This window comes from Acanthochromis polyacanthus, chromosome 5 (genome assembly GCF_021347895.1).
Source record: "Acanthochromis polyacanthus isolate Apoly-LR-REF ecotype Palm Island chromosome 5, KAUST_Apoly_ChrSc, whole genome shotgun sequence".
Taxonomy (NCBI): domain Eukaryota; kingdom Metazoa; phylum Chordata; class Actinopteri; family Pomacentridae; genus Acanthochromis; species Acanthochromis polyacanthus.
Window position 1 is genome coordinate 40,607,702 of NC_067117.1, and position 19,040 is coordinate 40,626,741.

Genomic DNA, 19,040 nt, shown 5'->3' on the forward strand with positions numbered 1-19,040 from the left:
TTTATTGTTATACTCACCCCTACATTAAATCTACATGTGAAACATTTTTCTAAGGGCCCACAGGTGTTACCAATACTGATAAATGGTGGTGCTACATACTGTTGGTTTTTTACTACTTATATTTTGCATTTGTTTCCATACTTTTTCCTCCTGCTTTGTGTAAACACAGCCTGTAGTTCAGCTGAATAATATCTGAATTTTTGTCATGTGACAACTGGTTGTAGCAGTGATAAATGTTGGAAATGTAGTGATTTTTTAAAGACAACATGACTTTCAAACCTGCTGTTTTGTTTTGGGGTTCAGAGGTTTAATAGAGGCAGTTTACTCTCGCCTACGTTTATGTCATGTCCTTAGATGTTTTTTTAATGTAAAGGCAATTTCCTTAACAGTTGATAACATTGAAATAGAACATATAACTCATGCCATTGTTTATTTTTATTACCTCAAATAAAGAAATTTATATTTTGCCAACTTGATGTCCAAAATGAGTAATAAACAAGAGACAAGTTGTCATTTGTGAGAAAAAAAAATAACTCACTCTGACAGAGGAACCCATCTCTTCTCTCTCTTTCCAGAAACTCCATGTGTTTCTATTCCAGGAAGTCCTGGTCATCACCAGGTCAGTTTCGATGAACGACCAGCCAGTCAACTATCACCTCTGCCGCCAGCCAATCCCCATCCGACAGTTGGACTTGGAGGACCTATCAGATGGAGAGATGAGAGTGGGCGGGTCTATTAGAGGGGCCTTCAGCAACAATGAGCGAAGTCAGTGTTCTTTTCAGATGCCTCTGATACTACAAGAACATGTCATTCAATTATTCTGGAAGAAGAAATTAGTTGCAGTTTGTGCTGTATTCACTGTACATTTGGTCTGAAGCTGCTTTTTCTAATTTGGCCCCCTGACTGTAGTGTCAGTGGAGGAAAATGTACATGTTGGTTGGTTTTTTTAAACTGGATGTGATGGGCAAGGCATGAATTTATTGGAGGACTTGAGGACTATGCACACCCATACGACACCCTAAAACATACAAAACAAATTGCTGTACTGAAGGAGACTTAAAACTAGCAATTGATACCATGAATTCATTAGGAAAATGTTTACTGAGGTAATAAATGGAATAAGAAGCAGAGTGGCGCCCCAGGAGCTCAGCAGGTTCAGTGGGTGACCCATAAACAGGAGCAGTAGCTCTTTGCATGTCATTACCCTATTATTCTCCCTACTTTCCTGTCTTCCTGTCACTACTACCCTGCAGGGTCATTTTTCCACTGACTTCTGTACAATCAGATATCGTTTGACCAACAGAGGAGTCGCCCGCTGAAAGAAAGAAAGCAGTTTTAAGGCCGTCTGCTTTGGTTTCGTCTGTCAGTGCTGGACCTCATTTTAAATTTTATTGACCTGTCTGCATACTTTTAATTTATCAATTTAAATTGATAGATAGGCAGGGGACACCCTGTCCAGGGTGTCCCCTGCCTTCGCCCGAGTCACCTGGGATAGACTCCAGCACCCCCCGCGACTCTAGTGAGGATAAAGCGGTGTACAGAGAATGGATGGATGGATGAATTTAAATTTTGTATTTCTGAACTGAAGAATGTTTTTAAAGTCTGCATTTTTAATACAGTCAGTATTTTTTTTTTAAATTCAGTTAAATTCAGTTTCATTCATATCACTCACAATTCTCCACGTGTTTATATCTCAAAGCTTAGCACTGTAAGGTGAGGAAGACCTCAGAAGTCAATTTGCTCGATGCTTCCCATTTAGACACAGTTCATCCTTAGCATATTTTTTCCCCGTTTGTCACAATTTTTTACTAACAAAATGTGCCCAGTTCTTATCAATAATGTATTTATTCTGTGTATTCATGAAAATAAACAAACAAGGTAGATTTTCTAATTCCTCACATATCACTACAAATCTTTATGTCTATTAATACGTTGTGGATGAATATGGAGAACACAATCTGTTTGATAGATGTCAGTGTTAGAACTCTAGATTACAAAATACTGACTTAAATCTTTCTTCCACTTTCTCCTCCTCCTCACAGCAAAGAATTTCTTCCGGGTTTCATGGCTCACTGGAGGCCAGCAGCAGAGCCACTATTTCCAGGCCAGTGACGCCTTCAACAAACAGCAATGGATCAACTGCATCAAACAAGCCAAGGAGGCTGCAGCACTGACTGGAGACCAACCACCACAGACAGGACGTCTAGAGACGGAGCTGGGTGGACAGATCGGACTGATGGATTCTGGGCTTAAAAGTAGAAAAATAGGGTGGGGGGAGATGGAGACGAACCTGGGTTTGGAAGGAGAGGTTGGTTTGAATGGAGAGAAAAATCTTGGTAAAGAGGAAGCGGCGGATTCGACTCCAGAGATGGTGGAGGCAGGTTTAGATGTGGAAGGTGGGATGTGTTTGGAATTAGACGGAGAATCAGGGATGGATGGTGAGACAAAGACAGGGGTGGAGGTGGAGACGGGGCAGGTGGAGGTGCAGCCAGGAGCCACTACAGACTGGAAGATGGATGGAGAAGCAGAGACTCTGAGCAGAGATGATGTTCCCACCTCCCTCCTCTCCTCTCTTTCTTCCAGCCGGGAGGAGGAGGGGGTGATGGAGGAGGATCAGAGAGATGCTAAGGAGGAGGGAGAGGTCGGCATGGACACCGGTGAGTTTGACTCGCTGCATGGTGAGGAGCTGACCCACAGGTGCTGATGAAGGGACTAAATAAACAAAGGCCTGAAGACAGCCAATCAAACTGGGTACTCAATGATGATGTCACTGACAAAACCAAATATGAAGGATCAAACCATGTTTAATATGGTAGATTCCAGCGCTCACATCATGGTCACACAGACACTCATCCATGTATTGTATGGGCTGGACATTGGACTCATACATGGCTGCATCTCACTGAAATGAAAACTATTCCACTATTGCAAGGATATGTTAACCCTGTAAGGACCACCAGCTGACTTCTGCTTGACCCATTGACTTTACTTTGAGGTGACCTAAAAATAAACCTCATTTTTTTGGGTGCTGAGAGATTTTTACACACCTGAAACCTCTGTAGATTAAAATTTCATATATAACGTGGAAAAATCTACCTTGTTTGCAGTATTACACTGGAAGGTCAATCGGTGAAGTGCTTTTTTGAGACACAGAGGAATTTTTTTTTATTGTAGTACCACAGAAGGCCACTGGGAAATATTGGCAGCAAGAGTAGCGATAAAGCCAACATGATGTGTGTGCAGTAGAGAAGGCATCAGTTATAAGATCACACTTCCAGGATCCTCACTGAAGGGCGCGACTTATGGCTTTAAAGTTTATGCCACCCAAAATACTACTTACATTTTTGGTGGTTTGTTCAACTCAGAATACTACTTTGTCAGTGTGCTTATTGTTTTACAAGTTTCTTCCACCAAAGTAGTATTTTATAACCAACAAGGTGTTCGTGATTAATTCAACCCAAAATACTACTTTCAAACAGATGTGTTATGCTTATTTTATTTGCCAGCGTCCGTGTGTGCTTGCAAATAAAAACTGCCACAACAACTGCACTTCATCAAATGGCCACTCGAGGCTGTCTCCAAAGTGACCTTTATAAAAATGTCAGTTTTGTCTGTTTAGCTAACGTCCACATTCATGGCAAAAAGTACAGGGGCACGATTTTTATGTAACTCACCTGTTTAAATTATACTAGGACTTAAAAGTGTGTATAATTCAGGATGCTGCTGCTTCGAGTACCATGCAGGTGCCATTATAGGACAGTCCATTACTCGGGGATGTCCTAAGGAGGATGTCAGGGCTGAATTGTGTGTGGCTGGTAAATGATATTGTAGATCCCCTCCACTGTTTAGAGATGACTGTTCCAGTTTGACATAAATGGTTTCCTTCACTCCTCTCTCAAACTATCTTTCTACTCTGTCAAGAATGTGAACATTACTGTCCTCAAAGGGGTGTCCTTTATAATTTAGTACAGGTGGACTGCTGAGTCTTGTCCTGATGAGCAGCCCTCCTACCATGTGCTTGTGGAGCTGTTGTTTACTTTCCTATAAATACACACTACCATTCAACGGTTTGGGGTCACCCAGGCAATCTCATGTTTTCCATGAAAACTCCCACTTTTATCCATGTGCTAACATAACTGCACAAGGGTTTTCTAACCATCAATGAGCCTTTCAACAGCATTAGCTAACACAATGTAGCATTAGAACACAGGAGTGATGGTTGCTGGAAATGTTCCTCTGTACCCCTATGGACATATTCCATTAAAAATCAGACATTTACAACTAGAATAGTCATTTACCACATTAACAATGTCTACACTGGATTTATCATTCATTTAATGTTATTGTCATTGAAAAAGAAAAAAGCTTTTCTTTCAAAGATGAGGATATTTCTAAATGACTCCAACCCTTTGATTGTTGGTGTATGTTACATGATATTTAATTAAACTTTTATATGTGCTGCAAAGTGACACTAGTGGGTCAGCAAAGTATGTTGAGACTGAAGTTTTCAGTGTTATGAAGGTGGATCTCTTTTAACCTACCAGATCACCATGGTAGCTGATTATACCTAAATGATAAGGGACACTATGTTGAGGACATCAGTGTTCATATTCTGGCCAGAAAAGACAAATGGTTTGAGAGAGGAGTAAAGGACAGAATCTGTGTTAAACTGGAGCAGCAATCACTAAACACAGGAGGAGGTATGACTCCATTTGTCGGGTACTTATAGTGCAGTCCTGATACCTCTTCCCAGGCAGTTTCACAACAGTTGATGCGTTGTGAGCTTTGGGTCATTAATTGGGATGTGATCCATTTAATTTAGAGGTTAGCTTGAATACCAGGGATGACCCAAACTGATCGTAAGACTGTAGATCATAGTAGCTTTAAAACGCACGATAACGACACAAATGTATGCCTGATTTCTTGTGTACACTGTTGTCGTGCTGAAATGTGAGGCAAGCCATATTTATGACTGTCAAAAATGTTAGTATCCTTCTGTTGGCACAACTAGGCATCACAGATAATCTACAATACTTGAAGTGTGTATTATTTAGGACAGTGATGTCTGGAATCAGCAGATACTAAATGGTAACTGACTCAATCAGGACATCCCTGTGAAACACCTGCAATCCCCCACCTGTCAGTTACAACTGAGAAAGCCTCTTGGATGAAACAGAACATCTTCAAGAGACAAAAAATAGAAATCCAGCTGCTTTCTAGTGGATGACAGGATTTTGTTATTGTAGATGTTCGTGTATTTGAACTCGGTTGTTTCATGAGCTTCAGCTGAGATTAGAACATAAAAATGCAGAATGTCGTGTTATATATCGCCTCTTCTGTCCCCTGTTGTGACACAAGTGGTCCTCATGTAGGTGGCAGTGGGTCAGTCATGGGATTGGGGATTTGATCTCTCACAATGTAACTGCTGTATCCAGACTGTGGTAACCATGGTAACTCCAGTTTTGCAGAAACGGTCAACCTCACGCTGTAGTCCAGTAAATTTACTACCTGTGTGGATGATGTTAGGAGAACTGTAAAACATGAGAGAGACTAGTTTTCCTGAAGTCATTTTGAAATGAAAATGAGTCATGCTGCAATCACAGGTGTGACAACAATGCAGCAACTGGAGCAAATGCTTCCTCATTATTCCAGTAGAGGGAGCAAAGGTATGCTTGTTGCAACTGCACTTATTGTCTTTTTAATAATAAACTTATCATCACACAGTCCCCACAACCAGACGATTATATTTAAACGGCATACATCAATGATGACAAGTAATAAAAAGATCATACATTTGGGTTCTGTAGGGTCATGGTGGGGTGGAGCCTATCCCAGCTGACTTAGGGTGAAGGCAGAGGACAACTGGACAGGTAACAGTCTATCACAGGGCTACATATAGAGACAAACAATCACACTCACATTCACATATATGGCCAATGAGAAGTACTTTGGGTGATTCCATCTCAAATCATCAGGGACCTCCTGTTTAACCATCTGCAATACTGGACAAGCAAATGAAAACATCTCAGACTATGGGTGAGTTGAAATATGAAAAAAATTGATACCTTCAAAAAAGATTTCATCTTTAAACGTGTTAAAAAAACTGAGAAGGTTGCAGTTGTCAATTAGTGATATCTGAACCGCGTGCAGTTGATTGTAAAAAATAATACAATACGAAACATATGGAATAGGTTTAAGGTGAAATACTTTGAATGAGCAACTCTAACAAGTTGTTCCACAAAAACTAAAACATTGTTGGATAGCTTTATCCAAATAGAACAGACTTCTGGACTCTCTAAAATTGCTTTCAAAATATAACTAAGAAAAGAATTTTCAAATCCAGGCAGATGCCGCTGTTTTCTGTCACTTTGGATATCACATATTTGGCTGAATGCCCTACTTCTTATTAGACAGATACTTGAAGGCAAACTCTTGGGATGCTACTACGTACATGAACTCAGACCTATTTAATACTAGAAGAATTTCAGGCAAATCAGAGATAGTCACTGAGAAATAGTTCTGAAAATGTGATGATGTGAGGTGGAATATCCCATGTTTGGATTGCCTTTTGAGCTGGTCAGCTGATCATTTGCCACAACATGTTTTGAATGTTGTTGAGTTGCTTTGCTGCATCCTGATCTACCTAATGATATACTCTATTCTTGGTTTTCACAGCACTCTCAGTCAAACTAATCTTGACTAGTGCAGGTGGCTGTTTCTTCCAAGAAGTTAAATGCTGCAAAAATTCAGGACGTTTGTTTTAAACTACCTTCCCCCTCCTCTAAACTTGTATCTCCAGTTTTCATTTTCATTTTGTTTCACGTCAGTCTTCTTACTTTTAAAATCTTGTCTGGAAACACTGGAGAAGACAGAGCTGAACATCCAGGTGTGAGGGATCATCAGAGTTTATTCAAAGCACTATAAACACAATTAGATGAATCTTCTGTACATTTTCAGTTTTGATCTTCTATCCTTTTGATTTTCCAGTATTCTGAAAAAAGCTGAAGCAGTGTTGCTTCAAAGCTGCTGCAAATGTTCAGTGTTTTGTCATGGGACTTCTTTCAAGAGAAGGCTATTCCTTCTGTACGTATGTAAAGAATGTATATGAAGTTTATGTGTATATGACTGTAGGAACAAAGCCAAGCATGTCTGTTTGTTATGTGTGTGTGCGTACACATCACACATGAAATATGACTGCACTGCCAAGACAATCAGTATGATATATTACATTTCTACCTAAGCAATAGAGACTTAACAAGTAAATGTTCCTGGATAAAACTGTGTAACAAAAAGGTGATATTTAGTTGAGGTAGCAAGTGATGTGTGGATTGTCAATGAACCAAAGAATCAATAAATTGTTTGAAAAGAAGACTATTGCTGAATGAATGGTTTCTGCATTCTATTCTATTCTATTCTATTCTATTCTATTCTATTCTATTCTAGGCAAGAGGGATGACAATGTCTTTAATGTATTATTAACCATGAGCTAATTAAGATTACATTCAGATTAATTGTTAATATAACCCTTTGAAACGTCCACTGCTGTGTATGATATGTAGAATTTTACGCTTTGATCATGTTTTGATAGCACCTTTCTTACACCTTTTTAATTTGGAGTCTTGAGTTTCTAACAGGTTAGTTCCAGGTTTGTGCAAATCAGAGTGGTTAATGGGCAAGTTATAGGTTGATAATAAGCATATTCCTAGATTTGGGTCACTTTAACCTCTTACAACCTCTGCATCTGCTCCCCTCCAAAAAACAAAAACAAAAGAAAATGAGGGACTATTATTTTTAAGAAATAAGCAAATGAAAAAAACAACAAACAGTATATATGTGTTGACTCCACAGGATAATGTTAAATGAGGAAAAGTTAAATAGAGGAGAATAAGTATTTGAAATCAGTACAGCCTGTCTGACAGTCTTCCTGTATTTTGATGCAGAAATGTCACAAATTGACCAGAATACAGGAAATAAAGAGTATGACACTAAAATCTTCCTGCACAGACCCTTTGTTTTAATTATTCATGTCAGCCTTGCAAAAACAAATTAAGAAGAAAACAAAACAAACAAGAAAATGTGGGGTTTAGCTGATATGGAAGTCAGTATTTGCCAGGGAAATTTTAAAAAATCGGAGGAAGAACAACCCTCAAAAACACTGTTATTTATTATAGTCCAAATCGAAAAAGTCCTATTCTTTATATCAAAATTATTTGAGCTGCAAATCCACATATCACTGCATATATCTAATAATATTGATTCAGTCGTTTTAAACAGTAAAGAAGATTTTCTCTGCACTAGCACAGGTTTTCTAATTATAGCAACACATGAGGGGAAAAACAGATGTCTTTTATAGATTAAGTCAAGCAAGCTCTAGGACTGCTGTGTGTGTGTGTGTGTGTGTGTGTGTGTGTGTGTGTGTGTGTGTGTGTGTGTGTGTGTGTGTGTGTGTGTGTGTGTGTGTGTGTGTGTGTTTTAAATAAACTACCAAACAGTTCAAGTGTATTAGGACAGTAGCTTGCTATGTTTTGTATTGTTAGCAAAAGAAACAAAATGAAAATTTAAAGAATGGCCTATGTGGTTTTTTCCAGGAAAACAACAAATAACTACAAATACTTTCAAAAATTTAAAGTCAAACATCATTATCTAGTCTAGTGTCTGATTGCTTTATTACGACTATTCATGTAATCATTGCAGCCACAAAATGAAAGACTGAGGGTGGAAGTAGAAATGCATGTAAGAATTGTATTTTCCAAAATACTATGCATTTAATAAATAAAAAAGATTGCTTTCTTTTGATTCATAAAGTCGTATTTGCAAAAATAAAACAAACCAAAAAAATAAACAAGAAATATGAAAATGTGAGGTTTAATAGAAGTCGATTTTGGCAGGAAAATAACACAAAATAGAAAACAATTAAAAATACTGTTGACTATCAGTCCAAATCAAAAAAAGATTCTTCTTACGTCAAAATCATTTTTGTTTTGAATTGCAAAATTAACTATTATTATCCAAACAAATAAATTTCATCTGCATTGGCTCAGCCTTTTCATTTATAGGAATGCCTGAGAAAGACATTAATAAGAGTACTAAACCGATTTTCATTGTTTTCTGTAACAGTGACAATAAAGATCTATTTTATTCTATTCTATTCTAATAATTATAATAATGATTAATAAATGAACTGTACCGATACTGTGTAGTTCATTAGGAAAGTATTTTGCTTTGTTTCGATTATTAACATCATCTTTGAAAAAAAATGCATGGTTCAGAATATATGGACAGTTTTTGACAGTTTGTCTTCAGCCTTTTTAATGGAAAATAACACAAAAAATAGCGGGAAATACTTTTGGTTCATCTAAAAAAACACCCTACTTTCTGTGTAAATGTATAAATATTTTGATTGCAAAGCCAAATATCATTACACAGTACTTCAAAAATCCCTGTTCTTTTTCTTCTTTTTTTTTTAGATTTTTATGTATCCGTCCGCTTCTTTTCCATAACAGACCAAGTGAAGTGAAGGAGTTACATATTTCCTCTAGATGGCAGTAAAGCGACGTTCGGTGGAGCAGCGGCGGGTAAATCTCAGTGAAGAAGAACCTGCTGGTCGGAAACATGGCGAAGCTTGTGTGTCGGTTCGATTCCCTGCGTTGCGAGATCCGGAGGTAACAGCGGTGTGAGTAACAGCAGCCGACAAACGGTGACGGTGCCACCGTAGGCGAGAGACTCGTCGGTTTGATCGAGAAAATGGACGACACTCTGGCACGGCGAGAGGCAGGTCGTCCTCTGAGGAGAGTGTCTGCCGCCGCGGAGCCAGGAGCTAGCGCTAGCCTGCAAGATGGCGAGGTGAGGGATGCGACCTCGGCCAGAGAAGCTCACCCTGGAGCGGACAGACGTGGTCCACGGAGGGCTGCTGCCGCGGGGAGGATGGAGAGGAGGAACTCGGCACCCCAAGTGGTGTACCAGAGATATATGCCGATGGAGCCCCTCAAGTTAACCATACCGAGGAAAACCAGAGAAAAGAGAGGTGGGCTGCTCCGCTTTATCTGCACACTTCACTGAAAGTATAAAACAGTTCTCTATCTTTATATTTACCGCTATTCTTCACATTATCACATTTGTACAAGTTTTCAACCGTTGACCTAAAGTTCATAAAGTTCCATTATCGGACAGCTAAACGTTAATTATCGGAAAGATCCGTTTCTGTTTTTGTTGTTGTTTTAGCTTTGCCACAGAGAACATTTAAATATTAACGAATGTTTGAGTCATCTGTATTAACTCCCCTGTCATTTAAATCCTGGTTTACATGAAATTGTAATAAGCCCTGGACAAGCTCTAACGGCTAGCGTAGCTACTTCAGGGGTGCTACAAGCTAGCAGTTAGCCATTTAATTGCATGTTATTACACGGTGTTTATGATCACTTCTTGGCTAGCTGTAGTTTGTTTGCTAGTGAAAGTAAATCTCAGCGGATCTATATCTGAGTCTTTGCCTTGACTTCAACTCCATGTTGACGTTAGCTTCAGATGCTAGCTAAACCGAGGTAACCGCCTCCTTGTTTACATTCGGTTTTGTTGGACATGGGCGCTTATATGTGTTTATTGCTGTTCTGTTTCTTGGCACTGCTATCTGAATGACACCATAAAATAAGAACATGAGGACATATTTGTTGCTCTGCCCTTTGACTAAGTCTGATTCAGAGACAGGTTGGTATCATAAATCAGAATCAGAATCACGATTACTTTATTCATCCCCGAAGGGAAATTCAGTTGTCAGGGTTCTTATCTGTTGAATTTTTATCTAACGTGCAGGTTAGAGATTTAGTTCAGCTTGAAATAAAAAAAATGATCTGTATATAATGTTTTCTGCAATTTTTGCACTGTCTTTCTTTTTTCTTATTTATTTCTGTACTGCCTTTATATTTTTATACTTTTTCTCTGGAGCTGCTGTAACGGTGAACTTTCCCCACTGTGGGATCAATAAAGTTTATCCTTATCCTTAAATTTGATTTATCGTTCAGGGACTGTTTGTAGGTGAAGCTTCAGGTTAGAAGATTTTTTGTGGAAAGTTGACAGTACCTGTCAAAAGTTTGAACACACTTTCTCATTCAATGTTTTTTATCTATTTTAATTATTTTCTACATTGTAGATTAATACTGAAAACATCAAAACTACATGGAATTATATAGTAGACACAAATAGTGTTAAACCATAATGTATTTTGAATTCCAGATTCTTTAAATTACCCCCCTTTTGCTTTGATTCCTGCTTCGCACACTCTTGGCATTCTCTCAATAAGCTTCATGAAGTAGAACCTGAAATGGTTTCGAAGGAGTTCCCAGAGATGCTGAGCACTTGTTGGTCCTTTTGTCTTCACTCTGTGGTCCATCTCATCCCAAACCATCTGGATTGGGTTTAGGTCAGGTGACTGTGGAGGTCAGGTCATCTCCATTATCTCCTTCTTGGTCAGATAGTCCTTCCACAGCCTGGAGGTGTGGTTGGGGTCCTGTTGAAAATAAAGGATGGTCCAACTAAACCAAAGCTGATGGGATGTCATGTGGTTGCAGGATACTGTGGTAGCCATGCTGGTTCAGAGTTCCTTCAATTAAAAAAAAAAAATCCCCAACAGTGTCACCAGCAAAGCACCATCACACCTCCTCCTCCATGCTTCATGGTGGAACCATGCATGTAGAGACCGTCACACTTCCTCCTCCATGCCTCGCGGTGGGAGCCATGCATGTAGAGACTAGGGCTGGGCGATATGACGATATATATCATCTGGACGATAGAAAATGTTTAGCGTTTTATGTGAAGATCCTATCGTTTATATCGCAGTGTGGCAAAACACACTTTACGGCAGTATTTTACGTCACCGACATGCCTTACGGCAAGCCCAGGCACGCGGCCAGTGTTGCCTGTCACTACCCGATCCGTCACGGAAACCTGATTTGTACAGAAAGTACATCACTTCCGCTACTAGCCATCTTTGCGACAGCTCAGCAATTCTTTGCCTCAGCCCCTAACGATTTGCGACAGCTTCAACTCTTTTCTTTTTTTTTTTAATTTAACACAAAGAGGTTATACAGGGTGTTAACTTAGAATGATCATAGAAAATAACACAAAATGGTGACAACAACTTATTCATATTACAGTGTAAACACAAAGAGTCATATAAAGAGAGTATTACAACCAGGGACGGCTGGTCAATAGAGGGCGCTAGGGCGCCACCCCCTCTGTGTCACATCATGTAGTGTCACAGCCCTTCCTTTAATAAAACGCTTTTAAAATTACATTTGCAATGTAATTTTTGAGCATATTTACTTATAAATATGCTCAAACTGATTACTCAGATGTCAAAATATTTGGTGATTAATGTCACAGCTGGCAGCTAATTCATAATAATCTAGTAATCCACCACAAAATGCAGAAACACAACTGAGGTGCTTTCAAGAGCATATCAAAGCATCAGACAGCAGTGTAACGCTAACCAGAAGACCACATTGCCCAATTAGAAACCTAAAAAAGACATTATTGGTTCTGGTAGGCTTCCAACAATACAGTGAAGTTATTCCTCGGTAGGTTATGAATGTACATATCAAAATTCTCCAGTTAGCAAAGTTAACACCAGCAGTATTTTTTCCGTAGTTTCATTGGACTGGATCATTTATACAGAGCTTTTACATAGCTTCACAATGGGAAAAGTTTTATTAAAGATCGAATTTCAGTGACATAAAACTGTGTGTGTATGAAATGCCAAAATGTATGGAAAAAGTGACATCATTACTACTACGTTAATTTAATGGAAGCAGAGTTTATGAAGTGAATGTAATCTTTTATTTCATGGTTTAGGATACAGCTCACCACATCTGTCAGCTTGTTTCATCACTGTAAGCAAGCTGTGACAGGTGGTAATGTTTCTCTCTTTTAAGCATCAACTACAACAGGTTGTTTCTTTTCCATCTCTCTATACGAATACATAATGTGATTTTGCATGTGGCTGAATTACAGATATATTATGTCTTTGCTTCCAGATTCAGTCAGAACATTTTGCTTTGTTCTTAGAACCTACACTGTGGGTCCGTAAGCGTGACACACAGTGTGGATTGAAAAGTAGTGATTTGCTTTCAGGAACTGCCAAACAAATTTAAACAAACAAATCCCAGTCATGTGATCCCTGCTGTTGTTGCACTGATTGTGAAAACAGCCTCCAGAAATGTATTTGTGACACACAGAATATTCAATAGGCTCATTTTTAACTTGAAGGCACAATCTGTTGTTAAATCTCTGCCATGCATGGTTGTGATTGCACCTCTGAGGTGTTCGATGCTCCAGCTGAGCCCTGTGGACGCTGAGGGAGGCAGCTGCTGCAGGTTCTTCAGTCTCAGGAGAATTTGTTGTAAAAAAGGTGCTCCAATGGTTCTGTTATAATTGAGGCAAGCTGGCGCCTACTTTTGAAGGATCCTTGTCCACCCCCATGACACTGAATGCTGCATAAAGGATATGGAGTATTGGCACAAGCATTTACGTCTGATCCATGTAAACTCATCAATGAACAACTGCAGAAAGTACGTATTGTAAGTGAGCTGAGGTTTAAGTAGGGTTGTTTGACTAGAACTGTAAATGTTGTGAAGTTAATGGCAAGGAGTGTTGTGACTCAGATTTAACTTGACGCCTTCTAAAATGAAAAAATGGGATTTGGCACAATGTATGTTATTGTGTATTTTTGGTCTGGGATTTTTCCTGGTTTGAGCTCTCTGTTCCAATACAATAAAACCTGAATACTGTGTACCAAGTGATGCAACAGCTCTGTAATGAGATGCAACGCAAACATGGAACCAAACCTTATCACTAGACCTCGTGTTGGATCTCACTGGTGCTCATGTGATTGAATGAGAGAAAATCTCTGTAGAACGTTCAACATCTGAAGCCCAAAGAGGGAGGGTGTTACAGGAGCGCATGGTCAATGCTGTGGGTTAGATTGGCATTAATCCTCTGAACCTGCAGCAGTTTCTGGCTGTTTTCTGTTCCTCTGGTATTTGTACTCACTGTGAGGCCATTTTTGAGCCCACAGTGAGTGGAAACAGCACAACAACTGCTACAATGTACAGAGAACTCCAAAATGTCTTTGTGCACTAAAATAAAAAAAGCTAGACTGCCAATACAAACATTGGGTTTCTTTGATTATGTACTGTGGACAAAGGAGAAGAGGGTTAATGTGGCCCTCCCTGACTCACCCATTGGTATCATTTTATTTGTAAATCCATCCTTGTCTGCTCCCCTCTTATCTTTGTGAATATATTTCATTTAAAACCAGTAACTGTTGTCTGCCCTTGAATGACATCCTTTTATTGTCTGTCTCTAAGATTTCCACTCACTGAACTTGGCAAACAGGCTTTTATGTTCTCGGCCCTGCAGTCTGGAATCACTTGCAGGATGAACTACAGCTTCAAGAGCTGATCCCAATTAGAGATTTTAAAAATGTGGTGAAGGGTACAGAGCGAGGATGCATTGGAGTCTGTAACTGCTTTCCTTCATAGCCAGTTATGCTTCCTCCTGTTCAGGCTTTCTTTTACAAGTTCTTACTGTATGTTTTGTAATGTATGTGTTTTTTTAAGGTTTTCTGTAACTTCGTGCTGCTGCCGTCTTGGCCACGACTCCCTTGAAAACGAGATCATGTACCATATTTTCCACACTATAAGGCGCACTTAAAAGCCTTTAATTTTCTCAAAAATCGATGGTGTGCCTTTTAACCCTGTGTGTCTTATGTGTGCACTGAGTTCCAAAATCTGACTGTTGTTCCGACAGTGTCGGACCGTTTCCCGCAGACATAGGAATGTAATATGTACACTAGACACGCTGGCAGCAATAAACCTATTGGAGAACATTACATAAAGCTACGTACAGTACTGACTATTGTCCGAGCTTTCGCAAAAGCCGGCATCATTGCTGAACAGCCGCCCGGCAACGAGACTGACTCCGACAATGACGAGAGTGAACCCGGCATGTTTGATGTCGAAATTGCCCAGTTGTTCAATTCAGATACAGAAGATGAGGACTTTGATGGATTTGTGACAAAAGATTGATTAAAAAAAAATAATGTGAGTTATTTTAACCCCTTAAGCTTAAGTGTACCGCCGGCGGTACACCTACTAATTTGCATAGGAATTTCAAGAATGTCCGACGGCTGCAAACCCGATTATACAAACACTATACGCCGATGGAAAGCTTAGATTCTCATGAATCCGCCGGTATAAACCACTTTCAGATGCGATTACTACAGCGGGTGAGAAAAACACATTTGTCCGACAAAAACAAATTTCATCCATCCGTTCTCTATACACGGCTTCAACGCACACAGCGCGACTCACATTTCCGGGTTCATTATTACACACAAAAAAAAAAGATTCCACAAAAAACGGCCATAATCCAACCTTTTACATCCAGATGACACAAGCCAGTAAACTATTTTGTCCAAAACATGTCCTGAAGTCGGTATAAAATCCCCGAATCGGTCATTTTCAAGGAAATGCACCTCATGATGTGCGTCCAATATTCCCCGTATTTTTCGTAATTTTTTTTATTTAAAAATATAATATTAGCGATTTTTTTGTACTGAAAACGGCTGAAATTGACTGAAGCTTAAAGGGTTAAATACGTAGTAGAATAAAGTTCAACCAAACTCACTGTTTTGCTTCTGTTTCCTTGTTTTAGCATGCGCCCAATAATACCGTGCGCCTTATATTTGGCTTAAGTACAGAAATAAACCCCATAATCGAGACTGCGCCTTACAATCCGATGCGGCTTCTGGTGCGGAAAATACGGTAATCTCAATGGGACCCACATGGTTAAATAAAGGTTAAAAAAACAGTCTGTGTAGATGTTCAGAGATGTATGCAGTAAGCTGTGCAATTGAACTTCTTGGTAATCTCCCATATAGTTTAGCCACTCTCACCAAAGAGAATCCTTGGCTTTGTTGGGTTTCTGTCTGTAATTTAATATTGAAAGGTCATCACCTTACCGTGTGAAGTGCATCCAGATGACGTAGGTTGTGAATTTGTGCTATGTAAATAAAACTGAACCGGTTATTTCTGTAGCCTGCATAGATCTGACAGCTGGATTCTGTGCACGTTTAAAACGACTATTTGTTCATATTAGTCATAATTTGTGAAAAAGATGCAAAGGACGATTAGTGATGTGTCTGTCCTGTCTTTCTCTCAGCTGTGTTCCACGTTTCCACTGAATCCAGGGAATATGAAGACATGATGACCATCTTGACCGCCAGCTACATTGACACCAGCTCCTCTAGCAGGTTTACCTACAGCAAACCTCGGCTGGTCCACAGCGAGCAGCTGGAGAAAGAGGTGAGACACGAGCAGGTGGAAAGTCACCACCAGATAAATATGTCATTGGAAGATTGTGGAGAAGTGCTCAGAGGTGGTATGTCAACTTTGTGCCAAAGAATCTGTGTCCTGAACAGATTGTGATGACTTATTGTTGATTTGTTGTTTTCAGGAGCTGTGTTTGGTATGACCAGCTGAGATTCTTGTTTGTTCATGGATTGATGTTCAAATTTGTGTTTGTGTGTTTTAGTTTGTAGAGAAGAGGAAGGAGATGAAGGCAGATGGGAGGACAGAAAAGGAACTGGAGGAGAGCTACTGTTTCCTGCTGACTGATGCTGTCAAGGTCAGGTTAAAGTTGAACTGTGTTATTTGTTAGGACAGGAAGTGTTTTCTCTTCAATACAGAGAATACGCAGAAACTACACTTTGTTTTTGCTAGTTATAGGTGTTTTGTACCTGTTGAACTACTTTAGTCAAGTGTTGCTTTCCTGGATTTTTAAATGGGACTGCAAGGCAACGCCACAGATGGTTTTGAGCAGGAATTTCTCAGTAAAAAGAGCGATTGATATCTGTCAGAATGAGCCCTATCATTTTAGATCAACATTTGGTTACGTTGTTTTTTATTGTTTTGCTGTTGTAGTTGCCCTTGCTCTGTGAGAAGGGCCTGTTTGTGGGCCAGAGCTGGATCACACTGCTGGGGAACCCTGCTAAAGGTAGGCGTGAACAGACACTCTACATTATGACCGAATGATCAATCAATCTCAAATTAAAACCACAGTTTGAAACAAAACAATCAGCAATTTTCCACTTCTGCAATTTAGGACATAGTGTGCAGTGTGTCTGATCTGGGTTTAATCTTTTGCAAGAGTAGTTTTACAAATTCATGCCATCCTCTTTGTGTGAGAGTCATGCTTCTGAGGGTATTTTATTTAAGAATGATTCATCACATTTAAAATCTACTACACAGTGAATAACGTCTCCCCAGAAGGTTTAACCACTCTTCACACCTTTCATCATATGAGCCTAACGACTCTCATGATGATGAGTCGTAGGTAGGAGGCTACTCAGTGGGCCGTTAAATCAACAACTCTCATCAGGCCCCCCTCTGTTAGCATCTCAAAACCTCATTGACATTCAACACTTATTGTTGAAAAAAATTTCTTTCGTCTTTTATCACCTTGCTGATAGTAGATACCATCAGCCTTAGCCCACCTTCACCTCTAGTGGTTAAATACCTGGGACTCTCCAAACTAGTTTTAAACTGAAGAAGCCGCTCAGATGAGAGGCAAAACGTCTTTAAGATCACAAGAATAAGTCCCGTTGCCTGAACTAAACCCTTCACCTACACAGTGAATACTTAGCTGAAATTTCACTTTAAAAAAAAATTAAATAGAATATTTAGATCACAGTATCAGAAAATTTCCAGCCCTACCCACCACTGTCGGTGCTTCTCAATGTCACGTCAACTAATCCTGCAGAAGGACTTCACTGATGGGTAGGATCCATTGATTTCTGCCAAGAATCGAGAGTTTTCAAGGATGCTTGTGTACATCCCTGGCCGCTTTAGAGCATGCATAATGCTGCTCACATATACGGCCTTTTCACCCAGAACACTGCTGCTTGGTAACAGCAGTCCTGGACTATGTATTGTTTCAGCGTTCAGCTATTGTGGCTTGACCATGTACAGTAACAGTTGCAGCTCAAGGATTGCAATGTGAAGTGAAACGAATCAGCCCAAATACATGCTGCTACAAGTTTTTCACTGCTCAGTATAAAAACAAAACTGCAATGGTTGACATTTTCTATGACTGTTGTATAAGACACATCTATCCAATTTAAAGTTCTTAAATACCATAATTCACAAACTAATGTTTTAAAAAGATATGGTGTTTGATTTGGGTGTGAAAATGAAATGCACTTTCAGTTGTATGTAAATACTTTAGCTTCAGGACTGAAGTGAGACGAGTAAAAGGTGCGCTGTCAGCAGTTGTTGACACCACATGAATCAGTACAGCTAATTTGTTGAACATGCCAGATTTGGTAACCATTCGGAGAACAGATCTAGTTTGGATGCCCTTGCCAGTGTTACACCATTTAAATTATTTATTATTTTTAAAAAATTTCAATGCAGACACCTTACCTAGAAAATCATTCTGTGATGAATAATTCTCTCCAAAAAGAGTTATTCAAATTATCTTGTCTAAGAGGTAAACAGCATCTGTGTGTAGAAGCCACAGATACTAACATTTAGCTCAGCGTGTTCAAATGTGTTCTACAGAGTTTAAGAAAGAAGTCTTGCCCAGCCTCTTCAGGACACACATAAAGGAAACAGCACTGACAGCTCCTGACATACTGAGTTTTTGTCTGCATAGTGAAAACAGAGTGTGTAATTTCCAGCAGCTTCTCTTTACACAGAATGAATGCAGCACCAATTGTAGGCGTTAAATGAAACCCACTTAGTCTGTTGAAGCAGCCACAAAATTAATTTAGGTGAAAAGAAAATCACGTGTGTTCTTCATTTGTTATTTTCTGCTGTGTATCTATGCATGTGTCTCTAGGAGTGTATCTGTCCAGGTACTCAGACCTGCTACAGAGTAACGCCTTCACGCCTGGAGCCACAGGGGAGATCATCATCTTCAAAGTGATGAAGGTAAGTCAGCTGGCTGCCAGTCACTACCATCATCACGGTCTCTGTCAGCTCACCCGT

The 19,040-nt window shown here is 39.5% G+C and overlaps 2 protein-coding genes across 5 annotated transcripts in view; both read left to right on the forward strand.

The window, feature by feature from the left end:
- arhgef3 (Rho guanine nucleotide exchange factor (GEF) 3) overlaps window positions 1–7,369 on the forward strand; it is a 64,413-nt gene extending 57,044 nt beyond the window's left edge. For all 4 annotated transcript variants that reach the window (XM_051948030.1, XM_051948031.1, XM_022206400.2 and 1 more), the window contains 2 exons: window positions 576–765; window positions 2,043–7,369. In XM_051948030.1, coding sequence (XP_051803990.1) covers window positions 576–765; window positions 2,043–2,704 — 852 coding nt within the window. In that variant the 3' untranslated portion in view covers window positions 2,705–7,369. The remainder of the gene's footprint in view (window positions 1–575; window positions 766–2,042) is intronic.
- Window positions 7,370–9,561: 2,192 nt separating this feature from the next.
- Window positions 9,562–19,040, forward strand: part of tasora (transcription activation suppressor a) — a 58,070-nt gene continuing 48,591 nt past the window's right edge. Inside the window, exons 1-5 of the mRNA XM_051947984.1 lie at window positions 9,562–10,024; window positions 16,213–16,355; window positions 16,585–16,677; window positions 16,974–17,046; window positions 18,892–18,983. Of these exons, the coding sequence (XP_051803944.1) occupies window positions 9,745–10,024; window positions 16,213–16,355; window positions 16,585–16,677; window positions 16,974–17,046; window positions 18,892–18,983 (681 nt within the window). The 5' untranslated portion in view covers window positions 9,562–9,744. The remainder of the gene's footprint in view (window positions 10,025–16,212; window positions 16,356–16,584; window positions 16,678–16,973; window positions 17,047–18,891; window positions 18,984–19,040) is intronic.